The sequence below is a fragment of the Callithrix jacchus genome, chromosome 15, assembly GCF_049354715.1.
Source record: "Callithrix jacchus isolate 240 chromosome 15, calJac240_pri, whole genome shotgun sequence".
NCBI classification, from domain to species: Eukaryota; Metazoa; Chordata; class Mammalia; order Primates; family Cebidae; genus Callithrix; species Callithrix jacchus.
In genome coordinates, this window is record NC_133516.1 from 83,026,053 (window position 1) to 83,049,675 (window position 23,623).

At 39.0% G+C, this 23,623-nt stretch overlaps 1 protein-coding gene and 1 pseudogene across 17 annotated transcripts in view; both read right to left on the reverse strand.

Moving 5' to 3' along the window:
* Positions 1-2,048: 2,048 nt before the first annotated feature.
* CFAP91 (cilia and flagella associated protein 91) overlaps positions 2,049-23,623 on the reverse strand; it is a 72,851-nt gene continuing 51,276 nt past the window's right edge. For 4 of the 17 annotated variants that reach the window (XR_004734223.3, XR_013527605.1, XR_004734215.3 and 1 more), the window contains 3 exons: positions 23,371-23,526; positions 20,257-20,362; positions 2,731-4,108 (listed from right to left, as the gene is read on the reverse strand). Coding sequence is in view for 6 of the 17 variants with exons in the window: in XM_078352067.1 (XP_078208193.1) it covers positions 23,372-23,526 (155 nt within the window). In the remaining 11 variants the exon portion in view is untranslated. Of the gene's footprint in view, positions 4,109-5,602; positions 5,805-19,704; positions 20,363-23,370; positions 23,565-23,623 lie in introns of those variants that run through there. The other 13 variants (XR_013527606.1, XR_013527607.1, XR_004734216.3 and 10 more) reach the window with 7 other exon arrangements.
* Positions 4,942-5,642, reverse strand: LOC118147721 (MICOS complex subunit MIC26 pseudogene; annotated as a pseudogene).

Sequence of the window (23,623 nt, forward strand, 5' to 3'; positions counted from 1 at the left end):
ATGCATTGGGTGATGTTCTAAGTTTTTCATATAAATTAATTCAATACATCCCAACATCAACCTCATGATGTATGTTCTATGGTTATACCATTTTACACTTGAGGAAGCTAAGGCTTAGTGGGATTAAATAACTTGTCTGACACACTGAACTTGGACTGTGATTTCAGTCCAGACAGTCTGGGTCCAAAGCTTGCTCTCTTAACTTCCATGCTACTGATGGCAGCGGCCATTCCAGACAGTCTGCCACTGCCATCACACTAGCTGCAGCAGAGAGGTGCAGCTGAGGCTGCATCCTCCGTGGAGCCAGTGGAATCTGGGGACAAGCAAGAGCCCCGCCCCTTCCAAGTTGGGGTGGGAGCTCCCCAGGTGCCACTGCAGCCACCCAAACCATGGCTGTAGACCCTGACTTCCCAATCCACAGAGTAGCGGGAGCCCTGCCCTCTCAGTAGGGCTGCAGCCACCCAAGTGTGGCTATGGATCTGAACTTCCTTTTGCTTTTGGGGAGCTGGGTGCAGGCAGGAGCTCTGCCCTCCTGGGCACAGCTGCAGCTGCCCAAACTGTGGCTGCAGACTCAGGCATCCCTGCACTCTTGGGGTCCTGCGAATGCCCCCATGCCTCACAGGCTTGGAAGTGCCTGCTCCTGCTGCCTGGCTTCTCCCTACTCCTGGTGCCTGCTCTGACTATGGAGCAAGGTTGGGGCCAAGCCCTGGACTGCCACAGGCCAGTGGGGGGGGCACGCTCAGGCAGTGCTGACATGCCACCCCCCTGCTGCCTTGGCCTCCTCCTCACTTTAGGCACTGAAGAGCATGGGAGGGAAACTGAGAGGGTGTTGAGGGCAGCTCATTGCTGGCCTGCAGGCACCCCTTGGCAGGAAGAGTCTGGGTGCCATGAATGACAGGCGAGGCAGACTGGCTCCTGGGCAGAAGAGGGCAGGGCCCCAGTGAAGCCCTACCTTCATGCTGAGAGGGCCTGAAACCTGGGGTCCAGGCTGCCAGGCCTGCTGCCTGGAGCGGGGAGTGTGTATTGTTTTTTCCTGGGCTTGCCCATGGCTGCCCGTGGACCAATCAGCATGCATTTCCCTTCTCTGAAGAGCAAAAAACCCTGGACTCAGCCAGAGCAAAGGAGATGTCTGTATTTAGCTGCAGAGAGGAGCTACCTTCTCTGTTTAGAGCTGGACACTCATCAGGATGACCTGCTGCAGAGAGGAGCCATCCACTCCAGGGCCTCCTTTCTATTGATGGCTGAACACTAACAGGATGACCTGCCTTCAAAGAGGAGCTACCCACTGTGGGTCTCCTCTGAGCTGTTCTAACACTCAGTAAGGCTGCTCTTCATCTTGCTCACCCTCCATGTGTCTGCATACCTCATTCTTCCTGGACACAGCATAAGAAGTCAGGCAAAGGCCCTACTGGGCAGAGAGGTTTCCAGCCAGAAAAGTAATGCCCCAAAGATCCCATAACACTACTATATTGCTAGGGTTCTGGCTGGCTTTTGTTCCACAATTGGTAAGCAGAGTTGAAGGCCATTCACTGTCACTCAGGGACTTGCTGGCATTCTCCATTCTCCTAGTAACTGAATCTATAATCCTCTGTGCAAACTGCATAAATGAAAATCATAAATTTATAATTTTCTGCATAAAATCACCCCAAGTATTTGTAAATACAACTCTACTCTCAAGTGGGTACCATGGCCTAGAATTGGATAGGGGGATGGGGGTTAGCAGTAGAAGCTCTTCCTGAACTAACACTCAGGCGTTAACATAATTTGTCTGGGAGTTCTGTACTTCCAGGAATTTACAATTCCCAACGATTTTGTGCTAACAATTTTTCATCCTAAAGTGATCCTTTACCCACACTGCACACCTTCCTTTTGGATTTTACCTTGCCTCATGCTAACACACTGCCTCTTTACAATGATTCACTATATCTGGTTATGCATCCATGCAAAAAATGTTTTCTGCCTCAGACAGTTCATTGTGATTTTGTATTGCTATTGTTTGTACTAGTCTAGCCCCAACTCACTACATGGCTCCAGTCACCAAGACCACATGGCTTTAAATGTGTGTTTTTATTGTCACTATAGGTGTTTTGTTTTTCAAAAGCAAAGGTTAGAAAATTTGGAGCATTTTAACTCAAGCCATTATAACTAAAAGATTGCCAGTACCAGGAAAAAGTTTTCCTCTCCGAAGAAATTGTCAGTGAGAATTGTATAACAACTTATATTTTCCTTGACTGTCTAAATACAAAACTTAGTTTTAGAAGACTATGTAAGGATAAAGATTATTAAAAAATAGATATTTTAAGTTTTATTACACGTCCTTTATGAGAAGCAACTTTAAATCCTTTTTCAAACGTATTGATTTTAACTAAAATAAAGTTTCACTGGAACACAGTCATGCTCATTCATTTATGTGTCATCTAGTGCTGCTCTTACCCTGCAACAGCAGAGTTGGGTACGCAGTTAAAATGTAATGCGTACTCCACTCAGCTCTCAACTCATCTGACCCGCAAAGCCTGATGTAGTTACCATCTGGCCCATTACAGAAAGTCTGCCGTTCCCAGCTGTAAAGCATTCCCCTCCCACCTTCTATCCCATCAGCCAACCCTAACTCACTTCTCATTTTGTGTTCCCGACATTTTATTTCAAAAGTGAATAATATAACCTTTACCTAGTTTAGGTTAGCAGTTTTAAAACAAAAGAAAATTTAGATGCTTCCTTACTGGTGCAGTGTTTTTTTTTTTTTTTTTTGCCAGTGATCCTCAGGGGGAAAAAGTTGCCTCAGTTGCCCCAATCCTACTTTTTCTAGGGCAAGGTGAACCCTTTCAAGTTTGTATAATCAGCTTTTTTTTTTTAACTCAGAAAATTAGTTATTAAACTGTGATTGTTTCTATTTTCTTTGTTCTAGTTTCTTCTTCAAGAACTCCTATTTGCTGTGGGATAGGTCATCTAGAGCTAACTTCTGTCATTTTCATCTCTTTACCCATTCCTTCCCATCTCATGTTGGATCACTTAATAAATGTGTCACCAACATTACCAATTTTATTCTCTGCTGTGATATTTCTGCTCTTTTCACTGCATCCAAGTGAATGTGTAAATTTTCTCGCTGGATTTTAAATCTTTTTACATTTTTTCCCTCTCAGCCCACTTTCTTTTCTTTTCAGCCTGCATCTGTCTATTTTTTGACCTTGTCTGTTATTCCCTACTTCAGTTTCTGAAAAGACCCTTTCTTTTTGACTCCTATTAAAGACACCAAGCAAATGTTTCTGAAATTTTTCTTACAGTAAGATATTTTTTAACATAAGCTTTTATTGTTTTCAAAGTAGTATACATTTTCCTTTACAAATTATTTACTTGAGCTCCATGTTGACGTTTTTGTTCATTTACTGTGTTTTTCTGTTTGCCAGTCTTTGAATGAGGAAGAATCCTCACGAATTCTGATGCTTGTCAATACACAGGATGGGCAGATTGCCTTTCAACAGCACCATCTCCATGGCTGTTGCATGAACATACTTCTTAGATCCAAAGGTGGGTTGATATGCCACTGCAGAAGTACACCAAGGTATAGTTTTCTGTTCTAATGGAGACAGACACTTGGGTTTCTGGTTTGGGACTACTGTGAATAGCACTGCTATGAATATTCTTGTCATGCCTGTTGGTGCACATACTCATGCATTTCTGCTGAATACGTATCTAGGAGATAAAATCCTGAGTCATGGAATATGCACATTTTCAACTGTAGTAGACAATGCCAATGTCCTGTGAATAGTGAACCAAAACTATTTGGAAAAATATTCCGTATTTCCTTTTCTTTGATTCAACAAGCCAGCACATCCTCATAGTTAACAAAATATTGAAATGGAACATAAGAAAATGTTCTCTGTAAGTAGGGCATCTAGAAAACACCGAAGAGAATAAAGCTTTTTCATTTGATAATTATTTTACTAAAAATCATTTTAAATTATTGAGTGTTTAAGGAAAATAAATCTCTTTTCTCATGAATCACACACTAGCAAGCTTATGAGCACTGCACACCTTGGGAGAAGTCCAGACTATTGGAATTCTTTATGATGACTCAAACAGCTGTGGCTGCTTTTTTTAAAATCACAATCTGTAAAAGAAAAAAAAAAGTTAAACAAGTGTTTATGATTATGTCATCTTTTAGAAACATTATCAGATCAATACATGCAAAAAATTACTGTGATACAATGACAAAGAGTCCTAGCTTGGAACTCAGACAGCCCCCCACACATGTCCCAGCCCTGCCATTTATAAGCCTTATGGATGCAGATGTTTCTTACTTCACAGTGTCTGTTTCCAAACTCTAGCACTTAAAAAAAAATCTGTACATTAACTGGGTTGTCATTGAAAATTATATATATACATCATAAAAAAATAAAAATAAAAAAGAATGTCAACATGAGGAAAGTAAGTCTCTTTTCCTTCAGTGTGACCTCCAGTCCCCAGTTTCCATGCCTGGCAACAACTACCTACCAATTACTTGTTGACCTTTTCAGAAATATTCTCTGTATATTGCAGGCGTAATGCACATACATATATGTGTTTGTTTGTATACATGCATATGTATTTCTAACTTTTAAAAAACCATGTATGCCTTTATTTCATTACTTACCCAAACATTAATGGACCATAAACAGAACAGTCAGACATGTACAATAACTAAGTTTATCATCTTTGATTCATGCCATCTTTCAATTACATAAAGCCCATAGCTGCTTACTTATTTTCAATGTTATCATCTCAAAGACACAAGTGGGTAGAATAAATTTTGTCTAACAGTAATGTGAGCCTGATTTACTATTTTATATATTTTCATATGATATGATGCTTCAATTCATCCTCTTGACCTGGGTCTTGCAAATACCAGGAGCAGGCCTGCTTATGAATGTCCTGAAGAGCAGGACATTCTGTGGAACATTTGTGTGGAACATTTTGTTTAACTTGGGTTTTAATTTTATACATAGTGACATGAGAACGAGGAGTTCTAAGGCTTGTACATTATCCCTAGGTGAAAGGGTTTCAGATTAGTTTGCTTGTAGGATAATATCACCCAAGATAACAGAAGTCTGGTCTAGTATCCTTGTAAACCCCAGTCATATAGTCTCTCCCCACTGACCTGGGCAAACAATGGCTTGTTGTAGGTAACAGAGGGAGGCAGCTAATCCAGTAAGACCAGGTGGATATACTAGCTTCTTTATTTTTGAACCTCTAGCCAAAAGGAGTTCAATAAGGCCAGCAAAACCATAACACCAAGTCTCGGAAAAAATCCAGGAGGTGCATTCTGGAGATAGTGATAGCTGTCTAACCCCCACGGAACCAAACTTTGCATCTTGGGCTTATTTTGGGAGTATGTTTGCTGACACGAGCTTGTGTATGGCTTGCAGTAGTGTCAGAGCTGTGAGATGCTTTCTTCAAGTGGGCTCCTTGACTCCTCCACATACTTTGATTGACCCTTGGGAACTGAGTAGAGTGAAAGCTAATCAACCTTCACAGAAATTTTGGGAGCTGAGTCCTTTTTTGGTGCAGTACAGACTTTGAAGGTGAGCAAGCTCAGGCCAGCTGGCCCCATGGATCTCTAAATTACCTTGAACATGTCGCTGGCAGTGGTGGCTCTGGCAGGGTCCCATTTATTTACTTTTAGCTGGCAAAAATTATATATATTTTTTGGTACAGCATGATGGTTTAAAGTATGTACACATTGTAGAATGGCTCATCAAGCTAATTAACATGTGCTACTTCATATTCTTTTCCTTTTTTGTGGAAAGGGTGCTCAAAATCGCTCTTAGCTATTTTCAAAAAAAAAATGCATTGTTATTAAATAAAGTCACCACTGTTGTACAATGCATCCCTTGAACTTATTCTTCCTAACTTAAATTTTTGACCGACATCTTCCCACCACACTAGCTTCTGGCAACCAACATTCTACTCTTTATTGAGTTCAACTTTTTTCTATTCTACATGTAAGTGATAGTGTATGTGTGTGGATACATTATGCCTGGTTCATGGCATTATGCTGGTATTTCAGTGCCTGGCTTATTTCACTTAGCATAATGCTCTCTAGGTTCAGATATGTTGCTCTAAATGACGGTATTTCCTTCTTCTTCTTCTTCTTCTTCTTTTTTTTTTTTTGAGACGGAGTTTCGCTCTTGTTACCCAGGCTGGAGTGCAATGGCGCAATCTCGGCTAACCGCAACCTCCGCCTCCTGGGTTCAGGCAATTCTCCTGCCTCAGCTTCCTGAGTAGCTGGGATTACAGGCATGCACTACCATGCCCAGCTAATTTTTTCTATTTTTAGTAGAGATGGGGTTTCACCATGTTGACCAGGATAGTCTGGATCTCTTGACCTCATGATCCACCCGCCTCGGCCTCCCAAAGTGCTGGGATTACAGGCTTGAGCCTCCGCGCCCGGCCTTTCCTTCTTTTTTTTAAGGCCGAATAGTATTCAATTGTGTGTATATTATACTTTCATTATCTATTCATCTGTTGATGGATACTTAGGTTGATTTCAAATCTTGGCTATTGGGCTTAATGCTGCAGTGAACATGGGAGTGGAGATATCTCTTTCACACACTGATTTCATTTCCTTTGGATATATACCCAGTTGTGAAATTGCTGGATCATATGGTAGTTCCATTTTTGATTTTTTGAAGAACCTCCATAATGTTTTCCACAATGGCTGTACTAATTGACTTTCCTACCAACAATGTGCAAGGGTTTTCTTTTCTTCACATCCTCCTCAACACTTACGTTTTGTCTTTTTGATAATTGCCGTTCTAACAGTACAAGGTGATATCTCATGGTGACTTTCATTTGCATTTCTCAAACAATTAATGTTGGGCATTTTTTCACATATCTGTTAGCCATATGTATGTGTCTTATTTTGAGAAATGTCTATTTAGGTCCTTTGCACATTTTTTAGTTTGGTTATTTATTTTCTTGCTATTGAGTTATTTGAGTTCCTCATGTATTTTGAATATCAACCTCTTACCAGATGTATGGTTTGCAAATATTTTCTCCCACTTAGTAGATTGTCTCTTCACTTTGTTGATTGTTTATTGCTGTTGATTGTTTATTGTAATCTCTTTAGTCTTTTTTCACTTTTGTTGCTTGTGCTTTTGAGTTATAACTTAAAAATCATCATCCAGACCAATGTCAGGAGTTTTTCCCTTATATTTTCTTCTGGAAGTCTTACAGTATCAGGTCTTATAATTAAGTATTTAATCCATCTTAAGTTGGGTTTTAAATATGGTGGAGAAAAGGTTCTAATTTCATTCTTCTGTATGTAGATATCCAATTTTCTCAGCATCATTTATTAAAAAGACTGTCCTTTCCCCATTGCGTGTTCTTGGCACCTTTGTCAAAAATCAATTGACCACAAATCTATGGGATTATTTCTAGGCTATTATGTTCCATTAGTCTAGGTATGTAGTACCATGCTGTTTTGATTAGCATAGCTTTGCAGTAGATTTTTCAGTCAGGTAGTGTGATGGCTTTGTTCTTTTTGCTTCAAGATTGCTTTGGCTATTTGGGGTCTTTTGTGGTTCTATATGAATTTTAGGATTGCCTTTTCTATTTCTGTGAAAAATATCACTGGAATTTTGATAAATATTGCATTGAATCTGTAGATTGCTTTAACTGGCATGGATATTTAAACAATATTAATTCTTCCAGTCCATGAACACAGGATATCTTTTCATTTAATTGTGTCTTCTTCAATTTCTTTCATCAATGTTTGATAGTTTTCAATGTACAGGTCTCCATGATTCAATTTACTCCTAAGTATTTTATTTTTTCCTTGTAGCTGTTACAAATGGGATTGTTTTCTTGATTTCTTTTTTGGATAGTTTGTTGTTCATGTATAGAAATGCTACTGATTTTCATATGTTGACTTTGTGCCTGTCACTTAATTATTATATTCGTTTTTTTGTTGGAGTCTTTAGGGCTTTCAAAATATAAGGCCATGTCACCTGCAAAGAAAAAAAAAATTAACTTCTTTCTTTCCAATTTGGGTGCCTTTTGTTTCTTTCTCTTGCCCAACTGTGCTGACTGAGACTTCCAGTACTATGTTTAATAGAAGTAGCAAGACTGGGGCATCCTTATCTGTTTCTGATCTTAGAGAAAAAGGCTTCAACTTTTTACTGTTGAGAATGATGTTAGTTGTGGGTTTGCCATATATAGACTTTACTCTGTTGAGGTACAATTTGTTCTATAAGAAATTTGTTAAGAGTTTTTTTTTTAATGAAAGGATACTGAATTTGTCAAATGTTTTTTTCCTGAATCTATTGATATGATCGTATGATTTTTGTCCTTCATTCTGTTAATGTGGTATATCACATTTATAGATTCATGTATGTTGAGCCATTCTTGCATCTCTAGGATAAATCCCACTTGATCATGGTGAAAGATCCTTTTAATTTGTTTAATTTGGTTTACTTTTTTTTTTTTTTTTAGAATTTTTCCATCTATGTTAATCAAGAAAATTGGTAATTTTTCTTTCTTGTAGTATCCTTGTCTAGTTTTGAAATAAGAGTAATGCTAACATTATAAAATGAGTTTGGAAGTATTCCCTCCTATTCAATTTTTTAGGAGGAGTTTGAAATTTAAATGTTTGGTAGTATTCAGCAGTGAAGCTGTTGGGTCCTGCCTTGATTTTCTTTAATGAGAATCTTTTTATTACTGATTAAATCTCCCTACTTATTATTGGTCTATTCTGATTTTCTATTTCTTCATGGTTCAATCTTGATAGACTGCATGTGTCTAGACATTTATCCATTTCATCTAGATTGTCCAAATTGTTGGGGTATAATTGTTTATAGTAGTCTCTTTTTCATTTTTGTAGCATCAGCTGTAATGTCTCCTCTTTCATTTCTGATTTTCTTTTGAGTCTTCTCTCTTTGTCCTTAAGTAGTCTAGTTAAAGGTTTGTCAATTTTATCTTTTCAAAATATAAACTTTCAGTTTGTTGATCTTTTCTATTATTTTTCTAGTCTCTATTTCATTTATTTCTGGTTGGTCTAATCTTTATTATTTTTTTCTTTCCACTAATTTTGGGCTTAGTTTGTTCTGTTTTTAGTTCCTTGAGGTGTAATGTTAGGTTGTTTACTTGAGATCTTTCTTCTTTTTCAATGTAAGCACATATTAATATAAATTTCCCTCTTAGAACCGCTTTTGTTGCATCCCATAACTGTGTCTTGTGTTTCCATTTTCATTTTCCTCAAGGTATTTTTTTAAATTTCCCTTTTCATTTCTTCTTTGACTCCTTGTTGTTCAGGACCATGTTGTTTAATTTCCATGTAATTGTGAATTTTCTGAAATCCCTCCTGTTACTGATTTCTATTTTATATACCACTGTGGGTGAAAAAAAAATATTGGCTATAATTTCAATCTTCTTAAGTTTGTTAGGTTTGTTTAGTGGCCTAACATGTCATCAATTCTGGGGAATATTCTGTGTGTGTTTGAGAAGAATGTGTATTGTGCTGCTGCTGGATGGAATGTTCTATGTATGTCTGTTAGGACCATTTGGTCCAAGGTATAGTTTTTTTTTTTTTTAAGACAGTCTTGCTGTCTTGCTCTGTCAGCCAGGCTAGAGTACAGTGACACCATCTTGGCTCACTGCAACCTCTGCCTCCCAGGTTCAAGAGATACTCCTGCCTCAGCCTTCCAAGTAGCTGGGAATACAGGCACGAGGCACCACATCTTGCTATTTTTTGTATTTTTAGTAGAAACAGGGTTTCACCATGTTGGCCAGGCTGGTCTCTAACTCCTGACCTCAAGTGATCTGCCTGCCTCTGCCTCCCAGAGTGCTGGGATTTAAGCCACCATGCCTGGCCTGGTATAGGTTATGTCTGATGTTTCTTTATTGATATTTTTGTCTAGATGTTCTGTTCATTGCTCAAAGTAGGATATTGGAGGTCCCTACTATTACTGTATTACAGTCTAGCTCTCCATATCTATTAATATTTGCTTTATATATTTATGTGTGCCAATGTTGAGTGCACATATATTTAAACTTGTTAAAGCCTCTTGATGAACTGACCCCTTTATCATCATACAATGACCTTTTGGTCTCATTTTATAGTTTTTTACTTAAAACCTATTTTATCTGATATAAGTATAGCTACACTTGTTCTATTTTGGTTTCCATTTGCATTGAGTATCTTTTTTTCATTCATTCACTTTTTTCATTTGTTCATAGTCCTTAAACTGTGAAGTGAGTCTCTCGTAGGCTGGATATAGTTTGTTTTTATCCACTCAGCCACTCTATATCTTTGCATTGGAGAATTTAATCTAACTACACTCAAGGAAATTACTGAATAAAGACTTACTACTATCATTTGTTTCATTGTTTTATGGTTGTTTTGCAGGTCCTTGTTCTATTCTTCCTCTTTCCCTATTTCTTTGTAATTAGGTGATTTTCTCTAGCGCTATGCTTTGACTTCTTACTTTTCACCCTTTGTGTATTTAATAGAGATTTTTGCTTTGTACTTACCATGAGGAATATATGAAACACCTTACAGTTAACTGGTAACAATTTAAATTTGATTGCATGCAAAAACTCTACACTTTTCATCCACCCTCCTCAACATCTGTGTTTTCAGTTTCACCATTTACATCTTTTTATGTTGTGTATCCCTTAACAAATTATTGTAGATATTATTCTTAATAGTTTTGTCTTTCAACCTTCATACTAAAGATAAAAGTGATTTATACACCATCATTACAGTATTAGAATATTCTGAATTTGATTGTGTACTTACTTTTACCAATGAGTTTTATACTTTCATATGTTTTTGTATTACTAACTTTTCTGGAAGAGTTTAACATTCCTTACTCCAGAGCAATTACAATGAAGTAGAACTAAATATAACAACGTGGATGAATCTCACAAATATATTAAGTACCAAAAGAAGCCAAATCCAAAAATAATCTACAGTATGAGTTTATTTATTTAAAGTTCAAAACCTACAGCATTGAACTACAGTGTTTAGGAATGCATACTTGGAAAGTTAAGGTATCACAAAAAACAAGAAGTGATGACTGTAAAAATAAAAATCAGAATAGTAATGACTTACTTAGGAGGTAAAGAGAGGGTTGTGATTGGGAAGGGGTAATGGAAGCTTATGGAATACTATTGTCTGCAGCAATAGCAGCAATAGTCAATTTCCAAAGCCATTCAGTGTTCTGTAATAGTGGCTGAGGATGGTTTTCTTACTTAGAAAAATCTCAATCTTGGCCCTGAGCTGGAAAAAAATCACACTGAAACTTTACCACTCTGAACTACTGAATGTCAGTGTGACAGTGCAAGTCAGAATATTCATCTTCTCTTTCTGACTAAAAACCAACCAACCAAGCAAACAACACACACACCAAAAACCCATGAAAAAACCCCAAAAAATTATATTGAAGTGGCAATGGGTAAGTTCATGGAACTGAGTGAATTTTATTACTGACATAACTGGTTAATAACATGATAGATTCAAACATTTCTCAACCAGAAAAAGGGTATCTACCGAAAACCTAAAGCAAACATTATATGGGAAAATTTGGCCTTATCCTTGGTGCTCCACCGCACCCCAATCCATCATGCTAGCCCATACAGACTATAAAAGCAATTCTGGTTTCCCTTTCCCCTGGTAATGTGTCTCTGCCCTTGGCAAGAATATGCATTCTGTACTTGTTGGACATATATTCTATAAGTGTCCATTAGGCCAAGTTTTAAAAAATTATGTATCTAAAATATTCCATTTTAATTTTATTATTATTGAGATAAGGTCTTGCTCTGTCACTCAGGCTAGGGTGCAGTGGCATGATCTCAGCTCACTGCAACCTTTGCCTCCTGGGCTTAAGAAATCCTCCTGGCTCAGCCTCCTGAGTAGCTGAGACTGCAGGCACACACTACCATGCCTGGCTAAATTTTGTTTTTATTTTTTATTTTTTGTAGAAACAGTGTTTCACCACGTTGTCCAGGCTGGTTGCAAACTCCTGAGCTAAACTGATCCACTTGTCTCAGCCTCCCAAACTGCTGGGATTATAGGCATGAGCCACTGCACCTGGCCAAATATTCAATTTCTAATTTTTTTTTTCTCTCTGCTTGCTTGTTAGTTCTTGATATCAAGATTAAAATTTCCCAAAATTATTGTGGATTTGTCGATATCTTCAGGCAGTTGTGTTAAATTTTGCTACATTTAGGGTAAGGCCATGCTATTAAGTATATTTAAATTGTGACATTCTATCTTCCCAATAAATTAGAACTTTATGACATGTCCCTCTTTTTCTCTAATACTTTCTGCCTTAAAGTTTTCTTTGATGTGAATATTGTTATATCTGCTTTTCTATGGATGGTGTTTTCATGGTATCTTTTAACTTACAACCATTTTGTATATTGAGAGTTTGTATAGGCTTCTTGCAAGCAACATATAATTTAGTATGATTTTTATTCAGTCTGCTAAATTCTGACTTTATTTGGAATATTTGTCTACTTACATTTAATGTACTCAATGATAAATTTTGGTTTACACCTACCATTATACTCAGTGCTTTCTATTAGTTCTGTTTCCTTTTTTCTCCTTTATATCCTCTTTTTGTATTGAGTATTTTGAAAATTTAATTCCATTTTCTTCTGTTAGTTTAGATGTCATATATCCTTTTACTATCCCTTAGGAGTTACCCAAGAGGTTACAAAATGTATCCTTGAGTTATCACAGATCATTGAGTTATCAATGTCAACTTACACTTTAATCCTCCTCCTAGACAATGCAAGTGCCTTAGAACAACTTAATCCATTTAACCCTCTTCTGACTTATATATGACTCTTTTGTTTTATAACTGTTCTGCTCCTATGATTGCTGTTTCTTATAATTGTTGCTTTCTGCAGTCAATAAGCCAATCCACATACCTATCCTTAAATTTATTTCCAACGTGCCAACTGGGATACTTTTCCTCTGCTTAAAAAGCATCCTTTAATAATTTATTGTGTTGCAGATCTCCTAGGGACACATTTTATTACTTTCATTTCTCTGAAAATGTCTTTCATTCTTATTCTTAAAGAATATCTTTACATGAACAATATGTTTGCATAGAATCCTGCTCTATTTTACTATTTCAAATATTGGACATATCATTCCATCTTACTGGCTTTCATTTTTTCTAACGAGAAGTCAACTATCAGCTTAACTACTGCTCTTCTGAAAGTAATTTATCTTTCTTCTCTTAATGCTTTTAAAGGGTTTTCTTTTTCTTTTTGGCTTTCAGCAGTCTAAGATGTATTTAGGTATGGGTTTCTTTTTTTAATGATAATGCTGTATTACTTTATTTTTATTGCATTTCAGGTTTTGGGGTACATGTGAAGAACATGCAAGATTGTTGCATAGGGTACACACATGTCAGTGTGATTTGCTGCCTTCCTCCCCCTCACCTATATGTGGCATTTCTCCCCATGCTCTCTCTCCCCAGCTCCCTACACCCCCCGCTATCCCTCCCCTATTTCCCCCTGACAGACCCCAGTGTGTGATGCTCCCCTCCCTGTGTCCATGTGTTCTCATTGTTCAACACCCGCCTGTGAGTGAGAACATGCGGTGTTTGATTTTCTGTTCTTGTGTCAGTTTGCTGAGAATGGTGGTTTCCAGGTTCATCCATGTCCCTACAAAGGACACGAACTCATCGTTTTGATGGCTACATAGTATTCCATGGTGTATATGTGCCACATTTTCCCTGTCCAGTCTATCACTGATAGGCATTTCGATAGGTTCCTGGTCCTTGCTATTGTAAACAATGTTGCAATGCACATTGGTGTGCATGTGTCCTTAGAGTAGAACAATTTATAATCCTTTCGATATATACCCAGTAATGGGATTGCTGGGTCAAATGGAATTTCTATTTCTAGGTCCTTGAGGAATTGCCACACTGTCTTCCACAATGGTTGAACTAATTTACACTCCCACCAACTGAGTAAAAGTGTTCCTATTTCTCCACATCCTCTCCAGCATCTGTTGTCTCCTGATTTTTTAATGATCGCCATTCTAACTGGCATGAGATGGTACCTCAATGTAGTTTTGATTTGCATTTCCCTAATGACCAGTGATGATGAGCATGTTTTCATATGTTTGTTGGCCTCACATATGTATCCTTTGTAAAGTGTCTGTTCATATCCTTTGCCCACTTTTGAATGGGCTTGTTTGTTTTTTCTTGTAAATCTGTTTTACTTCTTTGTAGATTCTGGATATCAGCCCTTTGTCAGATGGGTAGACTGCAAAAATTTTTTCCCATTCTGTTGGTTGCCAATTCACTCTAATGACTGTTTCTTTTGCCATGCAGAAGCTGTAGAGTTTGATTAGGTCCCATTTGTCTATTTTGGCTTTTGTTGCCAATGCTTTTGGTGTTTTAGTCATGAAGTCCTTGCCTATGCCTATGTCCTGAAGGGTTTTGCCTAGGTTTTCTTCTAGGTTTTTAATGGTGTTATGTCTTATGTTTAAGTCTGTAATCCATCTGGAGTTAATTTTAGTGTAAGGTGTCAGGAAGGGGTCCAGTTTCTGCTTTCTGCACATGGCTAGCCAGTTTTCCCAACACCATTTATTAAACAGGGACTCCTTTCCCCATTGCTTGTTTTTGTCAGGTTTGTCAAAGATCAGATGGTTGTAGATGTGTGGCGTTACCTCCAAGGCCTCTGTTCTGTTCCATTGGTCTATATCTCTGTTTTGGTACCAGTACCATGCTGTTTTGATTACTGTAGCCTTGTAGTATACTTTGAAGTCCTGTAGTGTGATGTCTCCCACTTTGTTCTTTTTGCTTAGAATTGACTTGGCTATGTGGGCTCTCTTTTGGTACCATATGAAGTTTAAGGTGGGTTTTCCAGTTCTGTGAAGAAGGTCATTGGTAGCTTGATGGGGATAGCATTGAATCTGTAAATTACTTTGGGCAGTATGGCCATTTTCACGATATTGATTCTTCCTAACCATGAACATGGAATGTTTCTCCATTTGTTTGTGTCCTCTCTTATTTCGTTGAGCAGTGGTTTGTAGTTCTCCTTGAAGAGGTCCTTTACATTCCTTGTTAGTTGTATTCCTAGGTATTTTATTCTCTTTGTAGCAATTGTGAATGGCACTTCGTTCTTGATTTGGCTCTCTTCAAGTCTGTTATTGGTGTATAGGAATGCTTGTTATTTTTGTACATGGATTTTGTATCCTGAGACTTTACTGAAGTTGCTTATCAGTTTCAGGAGATTTTGGGCTGAGACGATGGGGTCTTCTAGATATACAATCATGTCGTCTGCAAATAGAGACAATTTGACTTCCTCCTTTCCTATTTGAATACCCTTTATTTCTTTTTCTTGCCTGATTGCTCTGGCTAGAACTTCCAGTACTGTATTGAATAGGAGTGGTGAGAGAGGGCATCCTTTTCTAGTGCCAGATTTCAAAGGGAATGCTACCAGTTTTTGCCCATTCAGTATGATATTGGCTGTTGGTTTGTCGTAAATAGCTTTTATTATTTTGAGATACATTCCGTCAATACCTAGTTTATTGAAGGTTTTTAGCATAAAAGCCTGTTGAATTTTGTCAAAGGCCTTCTCTGCATCAGTTGAGATAATCATGTGGTTTTTGTCTTTGGTTCTGTTTATGTGGTGAATTACGTTTATAGACTTGCTTATGTTGAACCAGCCTTGCATCCCCGGGATGAAGCCTACCTGATCATGGTGGATAAGCTTTTTGATGTGCTTTTGCAATCAGCTTGCCAGTATTTTATTGAAGATTTCTGCATCTGTGTTCATCATGGACATTGGCCTAAAGTTTTATTTTCTTGCTTAGTCTCTGCCAGGTTTTAGTGTCAGGATGATGTTGGTCTCATAAAATGATTTGGGAAGGATTCCCTCTTTTTGGATTGTTTGGAATAGTTTCAGAAGGAATGGTACCAGCTCCTCCTTGTATGTCTGGCAGAATTCAGCTGTGAACCCATCTGGACCTGGGCTTTTTTTGGGTGGTAGGCTCTTAATTGCTGCCTCAACTTCAGACCTTGTTTATTGGTCTATTCAGGGTTTTTACTTCTTCCTGATTTAGGCTTAGGAGGATGGAAGTGTCCAGGAATTTATCCATTTCTTCCAGGTTTACTAGTTTATGTGTATAGAGTTGTTTGTAATAATCTCTGATGATGGTTTGAATTTCTGTGGAATCTGTGGTGATATCCCCTTTATCGTTTTTTATTACATCTATTTGATTATTCTCTCTCTTCTTTTTTATTAATCTGGCTAGTGGTCTGCCTATTTTGTTGATCTTTTCAAAAAACTAGCTCCTCAATTTATTGACTTTTTTGAAGGTTTTTTCTATCTCCTTCAGTTCTGCTCTGATCTTAGTTATTTCTTGTCTTCTGCTAGGTTTTGAGTTTTTTTGATCTTGCTCCTCTAGCTCTTTCAATTTTGACGATAGGGTGTCAATTTTAGATCTCTCCTTGCTTCTCACGTTGGAACTTATTGCTCTATATTTTCCTCTAGAGACTGCTTTAAATGTGTCCCAGAGACTTTGGTATGTTGTGTCTTCGTTCTCGTTGGTTTCGAAGAACGTCTTTATTTCTGCCTTCATTTCATTGTTTATCCAGTCAACATTCAAGAGCCAGCTGTTCAGTTTCTATGAAGCCATGTGGTTCTGAGTTAGTTTCTGAATTCTGAGTTCTATCTTGATTGCACTGTGGTCTGAGAGACTGTTTGTTATGATTTCCATTCTTTTGCATTTGCTGAGGAGTGTTTTACTTCCAATTATGTGGTCAATTTTAGAGTAGGTGTGATGTGGTGCTGACAATGTATATTCTGTGGATTTGGGATGGAGAGTTCTGTAAATTTCTATTAGGTTTGCTTGGTCCAGGTCTGAGTTCAAGTCCTGGATATCCCTGTTTATTTTCTGTCTTGTTGATCTGTCTAATATTGACAATGGGGTGTTAAAGTCTCCCACTATTATTGTGTGGGAGTCTAAGTCTCTTTGTAAGCCATTAAGAACTTGCCTTATGTATCTGGGTCCTTCTGTATTGGGTGCATATATATTTAGGATCATTAGCTCTTCTTGTTGCATTGATCCTTTTACCACCATGTAATGCCCTTCTTTGTCTCTTTTGATCTTTGTTAAAGTCTATTTTATCAGAGGTGAGAACTGCAACTCATTTGCTCTCCATTTGCTTGGTAAATCTTCCTCCATCCCTTTTTTTGAGCCTTTGTTTATCCTTGCATGTGAGATGGGTTTCATGGAAACGGCATTTTGAGATACGTTCCGTCAATACCTAGTTTATTGAGGGTTTTTAGCATATAAGGCTGTTGAATTTTGTCAAAGGCCTTCTCTGCATCAGAGATGGGTTTTGGCTTTTTATTCAATTTGCCAGTCTGTGTCTTTTGATTGGGGTGTTTAGCCCATTTACCTTTAGGGTTAATATTGTTATGTGTGAATTTGATCCTGCCATTTTGATGCTAGCTGGCTGTTATGCCCATTAGTTGATGCATTTCCTCATTGTGTTGATGCTCTTTACCATTTGGTATGTTTTTGGAGTGGCTAGTACTGGTTGTTCCTTTATCTGTGTAGTGCCTCTTTCAGAAGGTCTTGTAAAGCAGGCCTGGTGGTAATGAAATCTTTATTTTTCCTTTGCTTATGAAGCTTAGTTTGGCTGGATATGAAATTCTGAATTGAAAGTTTTTTCTTTAAGGATGTTGAATATTGGCCCCCACTGTCTTCTGGCTTGTAGGGTTTCTGCTGAGAGATCTGCTGTGAGTCTGACGGGCTTCCCTTTGTGTGTAACCCAACCTTTCTCTGGCTACCCTTAGCATTTTCTCCTTCATTTCAACCCTGGTGAATCTGACGATTATGTGCCTTGAGGTTGTTCTTCTTGAGGAATATCTTTGTGGTGTTCTCTGTATTTCCTGGACTTGAATATTGGCCTGCCTTGCTAGGTTGGGGAAGTTTTCCTGGATAATATCCTGAAGACTGTTTTCCAGCTTGGATTCATTTTCTCCATAACATTCAGGTACACCTATCAAACGTACATTAGGTCTTTTCACAGAGTCCCATATTTCTTGGAGACTTTGTTCATCCTTTTTACCCTTTTTTCTCTAATCTTGCCTTCTCATTTTATTTCATTGAGTTGATCTTTGACCTCTGATATCCTTTCTTCTGCTTGTTCAATTCAGCTGTTTGTGTATGCTTCATGAAGTTCTCGTGTTGTGTTTTCAGCTCCATCAATTCACTTATATTCCTCTCTAAGTTGTTTATTCTCATTAGCATTTCATCAAATCTTTTTTCAACATTCTTAGTTTCTTTGCATTGGGTTAGAACATGTTCTTTTAGCTCAGAGAAGTTTCTTATTACCCACTTTTTGAAGCCTGATTCTGTCAATTCATCATATTCCTTCTCCATCCAGCCTTGTTCCCTTGCTGGTGAGGAGTTGTGATCCCTTGCAGGAGGAGAAGCATTCTGGTTTCAGGTGTTTTCATCCTTTTTGTGCTGGTTTCTTCCCAATTTTGTGGATTTATCAACCTGTCATCTTTGTAGCTGCTGACTTTCAGATTGGGTCTCTGAGTGGATGTCCAGTTTGTTGATGATGAAGTTATTTCTTTCTGTTTCTTAGTTTTCCTTCTAACATTCAGGCCCCTCTGCTGTAGGATGCTGAGGTCCACTCCAGTCCCTGCTTGCCTGGGGATCACCTGCAGCGGCTGCAGAACAGTAAGGGTTGCTGCCATTTTCTTCTTCGGCCATCTTTGTCCCAGAAGGATACCCACCAGATGTCAGTCTGAGCTCTCCTTTATGAGGCAACTCTTTGGATACATGGGGGTCAGAGAGGTGCTTGAGGAGACAGTCTGTCCTTTAGAGGAGCTCAAATGCTGAGCTGTGAGTTCCGTTGTTCATTCAGAGTTGCTGGGCAGGTACGTTTAAGTCTTCTGCAACAGAACTCATAAACACCCCCTTTTTTTTCCCCAGGTGCTCTGTCCTGGGGAGTTTGGGCTTTACTTATGAGTTTCCATTGCACTGCTGCCTTTTTTTCAGGGCTGCCCTGCCCAGTGAGGAGGGAGCCTAGTCACTGTCTGCCTGCAGAGGCTTTGCTGAACTGCTGTGGGCTCTGTCCAGCTGCCATGTGAATTTTCCTGCAGTCCTGTTTATACATGTATAGTTAGAACTGCCTCGGCAATGACAGCCCACCTCTATAATGGTGGGCTGCCTCAGCAATGTCGGACTACCTCCGTAGTGGTGGACTGCCTCGGTATGGCTGATGCTCCTCCCCCACAGAGCTGGACCATCCCAGGTTCAGCTGTGCTTTCTGTGAAACTCTCAATCCAGAACATTTCTGACTGCTGTTTTGTTGTAGGGGTGACTGTGTCTCCCAGGTGTTCCAATTGCCTGTTGAAAAGGCGCTGGGATCTGTGTGATTTCTCGTGTCGCGACCCACTGCACTGGCTGAAACAGCCACGCTGAGATTTGTGGCACTTTTTTGCCCAGAAATCTCCTGGCCTGGATCCCTGTTTCAGTCCCCTTTTTTTTATCATCTTATACTGTCTCCCAGGAGCTCCAATCGCTGCTAAAACAGTGCCTGGATCCGTGTATTCTGTGCAGAGAACCACCGCATCTGGCCAAAACAGCTGTGCTAGCAACCTGTGGGGCTGCTCCTCCTGGGAATGTCCTGGTCTGTGGGCAGTAAAAATCTGTCTGGAAATACGGTATCCACTCACCCTCCGTGCTTTCGCTGGGAGCTGCAATCCTGAGCTGCTCCTAATCAGCCATCTTGGATCCGTCAGGTATGGGTTTCCTTTTTTATTCTGCTTAGGGTTGAGAAGACTTCTTGAAAACTAAGTCTTTTATTGTTTTGGAAAATTCAGATTCCATATAACCTCTAATCAACATATTATTCCTTCCTTTAGTCGTCAAATTTTTTCAATTAGTGGTCCATGCCTACTCACTCTTCCTCCTTTTCTAAATCATTAAGTTATCCTCAATCTGTCCTCCTCTCTCTTCTGTAATTTCTATCCTTTTATCTTTTTGTGCTACTTTCTAAATATCTCCAAGGAGAGATTCACTGAATTTCTCACTTTTGCTACTGTATTTTTAAATTCAGGAATTTTTATTTTCTTCAAATATGCTATATCATTTTTATTATGGCAAGTTCTCTTGGAATTTTCAATACTGGCATTTACCCTTTGAACAGAGTAAGTGTCGTAGCTCAGGCTGTCATAACAAAATATTATAGATGGGATAGTTTAAACAGCAGAAATTTCTCTTCTTACAGTTCTAGAGGTTGTAACTCCAAGATCAAGGTGCCAGCATGGTTAGTTTTGGTTGAGAGTTCTCTTCCTGGCGTCTACATGGCCACCTTCTCACTGTGTCTTCACACTGAAGGTAGAAAAGAGAGGGAGAAAGAAAGAGAGAGAGACAAGGAAAATAAATGGCGGAGGGAGAGAGGAAGGAGAGGATAAGCACTGTGGTGTCTTAAAAGCAATAATCCCATCATGAGGGTTCTGCCCTCATTACCTTATCTAAACCTAATTCTCTCCTAAAGGTCCTGTCTCCAAATACCACACTGGGAGTTATAGCTTCAACATATGCATTTTCAGGGACACATATCAATCGATAGCATTCTATCCCAGGTAGAATTCATGTTTTTCTTGCATGCAAAATACATTCATTCTATACTAACAATACCAAAAATCTTAACTAATTGCCACATCAACTCTAAAGTTTAAAGTTCAAAGTATCATAAAAATTATCTAAATGAAGTATGGGTGAGGCTCAAGATGACTTTCCCTGAGGCAAAATTATTCTCCAGTTATGAGCCTGTGAAACCAGCCACACTATGTGCTTCCAAAATACTATGGTGGGAGAGGCACAGGAGAAATATTTCCCTTCCCAAAAGAAGAATTAGAAAGAAAAAATGGGTGATGAAACCTAAGCAAGTCCATGACCTGGCAAGGCAAATTCCACTGGCTCTTAATTCTTGAATATGGTCGTTTTTGGCTTAGTGTCTTGCTTTATAAGCCCACCAGGGTGGTGGCATCATTCCCATGGCTCTGGAGGATGGCTCTACTCCTTTGACTCTACAATGCCCTATTGCCATGGCTCTAAGTGAGTGTCCTGTCTCTGTAGCTCTGTTGACCTAGGGTCCCACCCCATAGCTCTGCTGAGCTGGGGCCCACTGGGTGTTCCTTCCTCCAAAGCTCAGGGCCACCTGGCCTGTTGAAACTGGGACAATGTCCTTGATCTCTGGATCTCCTGTGGAATCATGTTTTCTTCTTCTTGAAGAATAGTGCATATTTGCAGCTGAATAGTTCTGTCATCATATCCTGTCTAATTCAACAAGTCCAATCAATAGGCTTCCTTAATTTCATCCTGCAATGTTTCTGCTTATGTAATCCCATACACTTACCAAATATCTGTTCACCTACTCTTAGCCTTCCCATCAGAAAGAGCTTTCTCATTTTTCCAATACAAATAGGCTAAGAATGTTCCAAATCTTCAAATTCTGATTTCTTTTTGCTTAACAATTTCTTGTTCAATTCATCTCTCGCCATTTGTATTTTATGATAAGCAGTCAGGAGGAACCAAGTTGCTCCTTTAAAACTTTTTTTTTTTTTTTTGAGACGGAGTTTCGCTGTTGTTACACAGGCTGGAGTGCAATGGCTCAATCTCGACTCACCGCAACCTCTGCCTCCTGGGTTCAGGCAATTCTCCTGCCTCAGCCTCCTGAGTAGCTGGGATCACAGGCGCGCGCCACCATGCCCAGCTAATTTTTTGTATTTTTAGTGGAGACAGGGTTTCACCATGTTGACCAGGATGGTCTCAATCTCTTGACCTCGTGATCCACCCACCTTGGCCTAAAACTTCGATGAGAAATATCCTCAGCTAAATATCCAATTTCATTGCTTGCAAGTTCTACTTCCAAGCAATGAAAGTCAAGTTCTACTTGACTGAATAAAACACAATTCAGTCAAGGTCTTTGCCATTTTATAATAAGGGTCACCTTTCCTCTAGTTTCTAATAACATATTCCATATTTCCATCTGATAACTCAACAGAATCACCCTTAATGTCCATAGATATACTAGGTACTGCAAAACTCTTCCAGCATTTACCCATAACTAGTGGCAAGGCCACTGCCACATGTTTAGGTATTTGTTACAGTAGTACCCAACTCCTGGTACCAAAATTTGTCTTAGTCACCTGGGGCTGCCATAACAAAACACCATAGACTGGATGGTTTAAAAAACAGAAACGTATTTTCTCATAGTTCTGGAGGATAGAAGTCCATAGTAGTAAACACAGTTATTTTAAAGTCTGTGTCTAATCACAAAGGCATAAGAATGATACAGTGGACTGTGGTGACTTGAGGGGAAGATGGGAGGGGAGTGAGGGATAAAAGACTACAAATATGGTACAATTTATACTGCTCCAGTGAAGGCTGCACCAAAATCTCACAAACCACCACTAAAGAACTCACTCATGCAACCAAAATACCACCTGTACCCCAATAACTTATGTAAAAAATAAAGTCTGTGTCTAACAATTCCAATATTTTAGATACTTTTATGTCTGTTTCTATCATCTGTTGTTTTTGCTGCTTGTTCAGACTGTCACGTCTCCTCATGTACCTGAATATTCTTGATTGTGGTGGGCACTGGCACTGCAGAAGGTGTCTGAGCTAGAATTATCTCATGCCATGCTTACAACTAGCACAATGCATCAGGGCATAGCTTGTCTACTTCCATAAGAACAAGTTTTTTAATATATATAACACTGACACATTCTATAGCTTCATTTGATGGGGTACACACATGCTAAAAGAACCCATGAAAATAATTTAGACTCATATTTTCTGGATCACGAGTCTAATTGCTGTAATATCAACTCTAATTTTCTTTTTGTTTTTTTTTCCTTTGAGATGGAGTCTCGCTCTTCCACCCAGGCTGGAGTACAGTGTCATGAGCTCGGCTTACTGCAGCCTCTACCTCCCGGGTTCAAGCAATTCTCCTGTCTCAGCTTCCTGAGTAGCTGGGATTACAGGCACCTGTCACCATGCCCAGCTAATTTTTCTATTTTCAGTAGAGACAGGGTTTCACCATATTGGCCAGGCTGGTCTTGAATTCCTGACTTCAGGTGATCCACCCCACCTCAGCCTCTCAAAGTGCTGGGATAACAGGCATGAGCTACCATGCCTGCCCTCTAATTTTCTAATAATCTCAACAGCAGATGCCATAACCTAGAGGAAATGTGCCAATTTCAGTGGAAGTCCTTCATTCCTTAAACAACAATCTTTTCACATTATGATTGTTAGAGCACAGCACAAAGCTGAACAATGCTGCTTTTCTTTCTTTCTCTGCTTTTTTCCAGATGGAAAATTAAACTCACCTTAACTGTTGTTCTCATTTTCTTTCTCAAGTAACATGGCAGCATTTGAGACCTCACCTTGCTGTGCCTCAGTTAATCTCTCTTGAACCATGCTTTCCACGTACCCATGGATGAGCTGATGGGCTGCAAGAATATGTTTCCGCTGTGCATTCCTCACTGTGCCAAAGTGATAGAAAAATTTTCACTCTGAAAGTCTGGATGAAACCATTCCAAAATGTTTCAAGAGAGTCATGGTAGAAATAAGAAGTTTGCA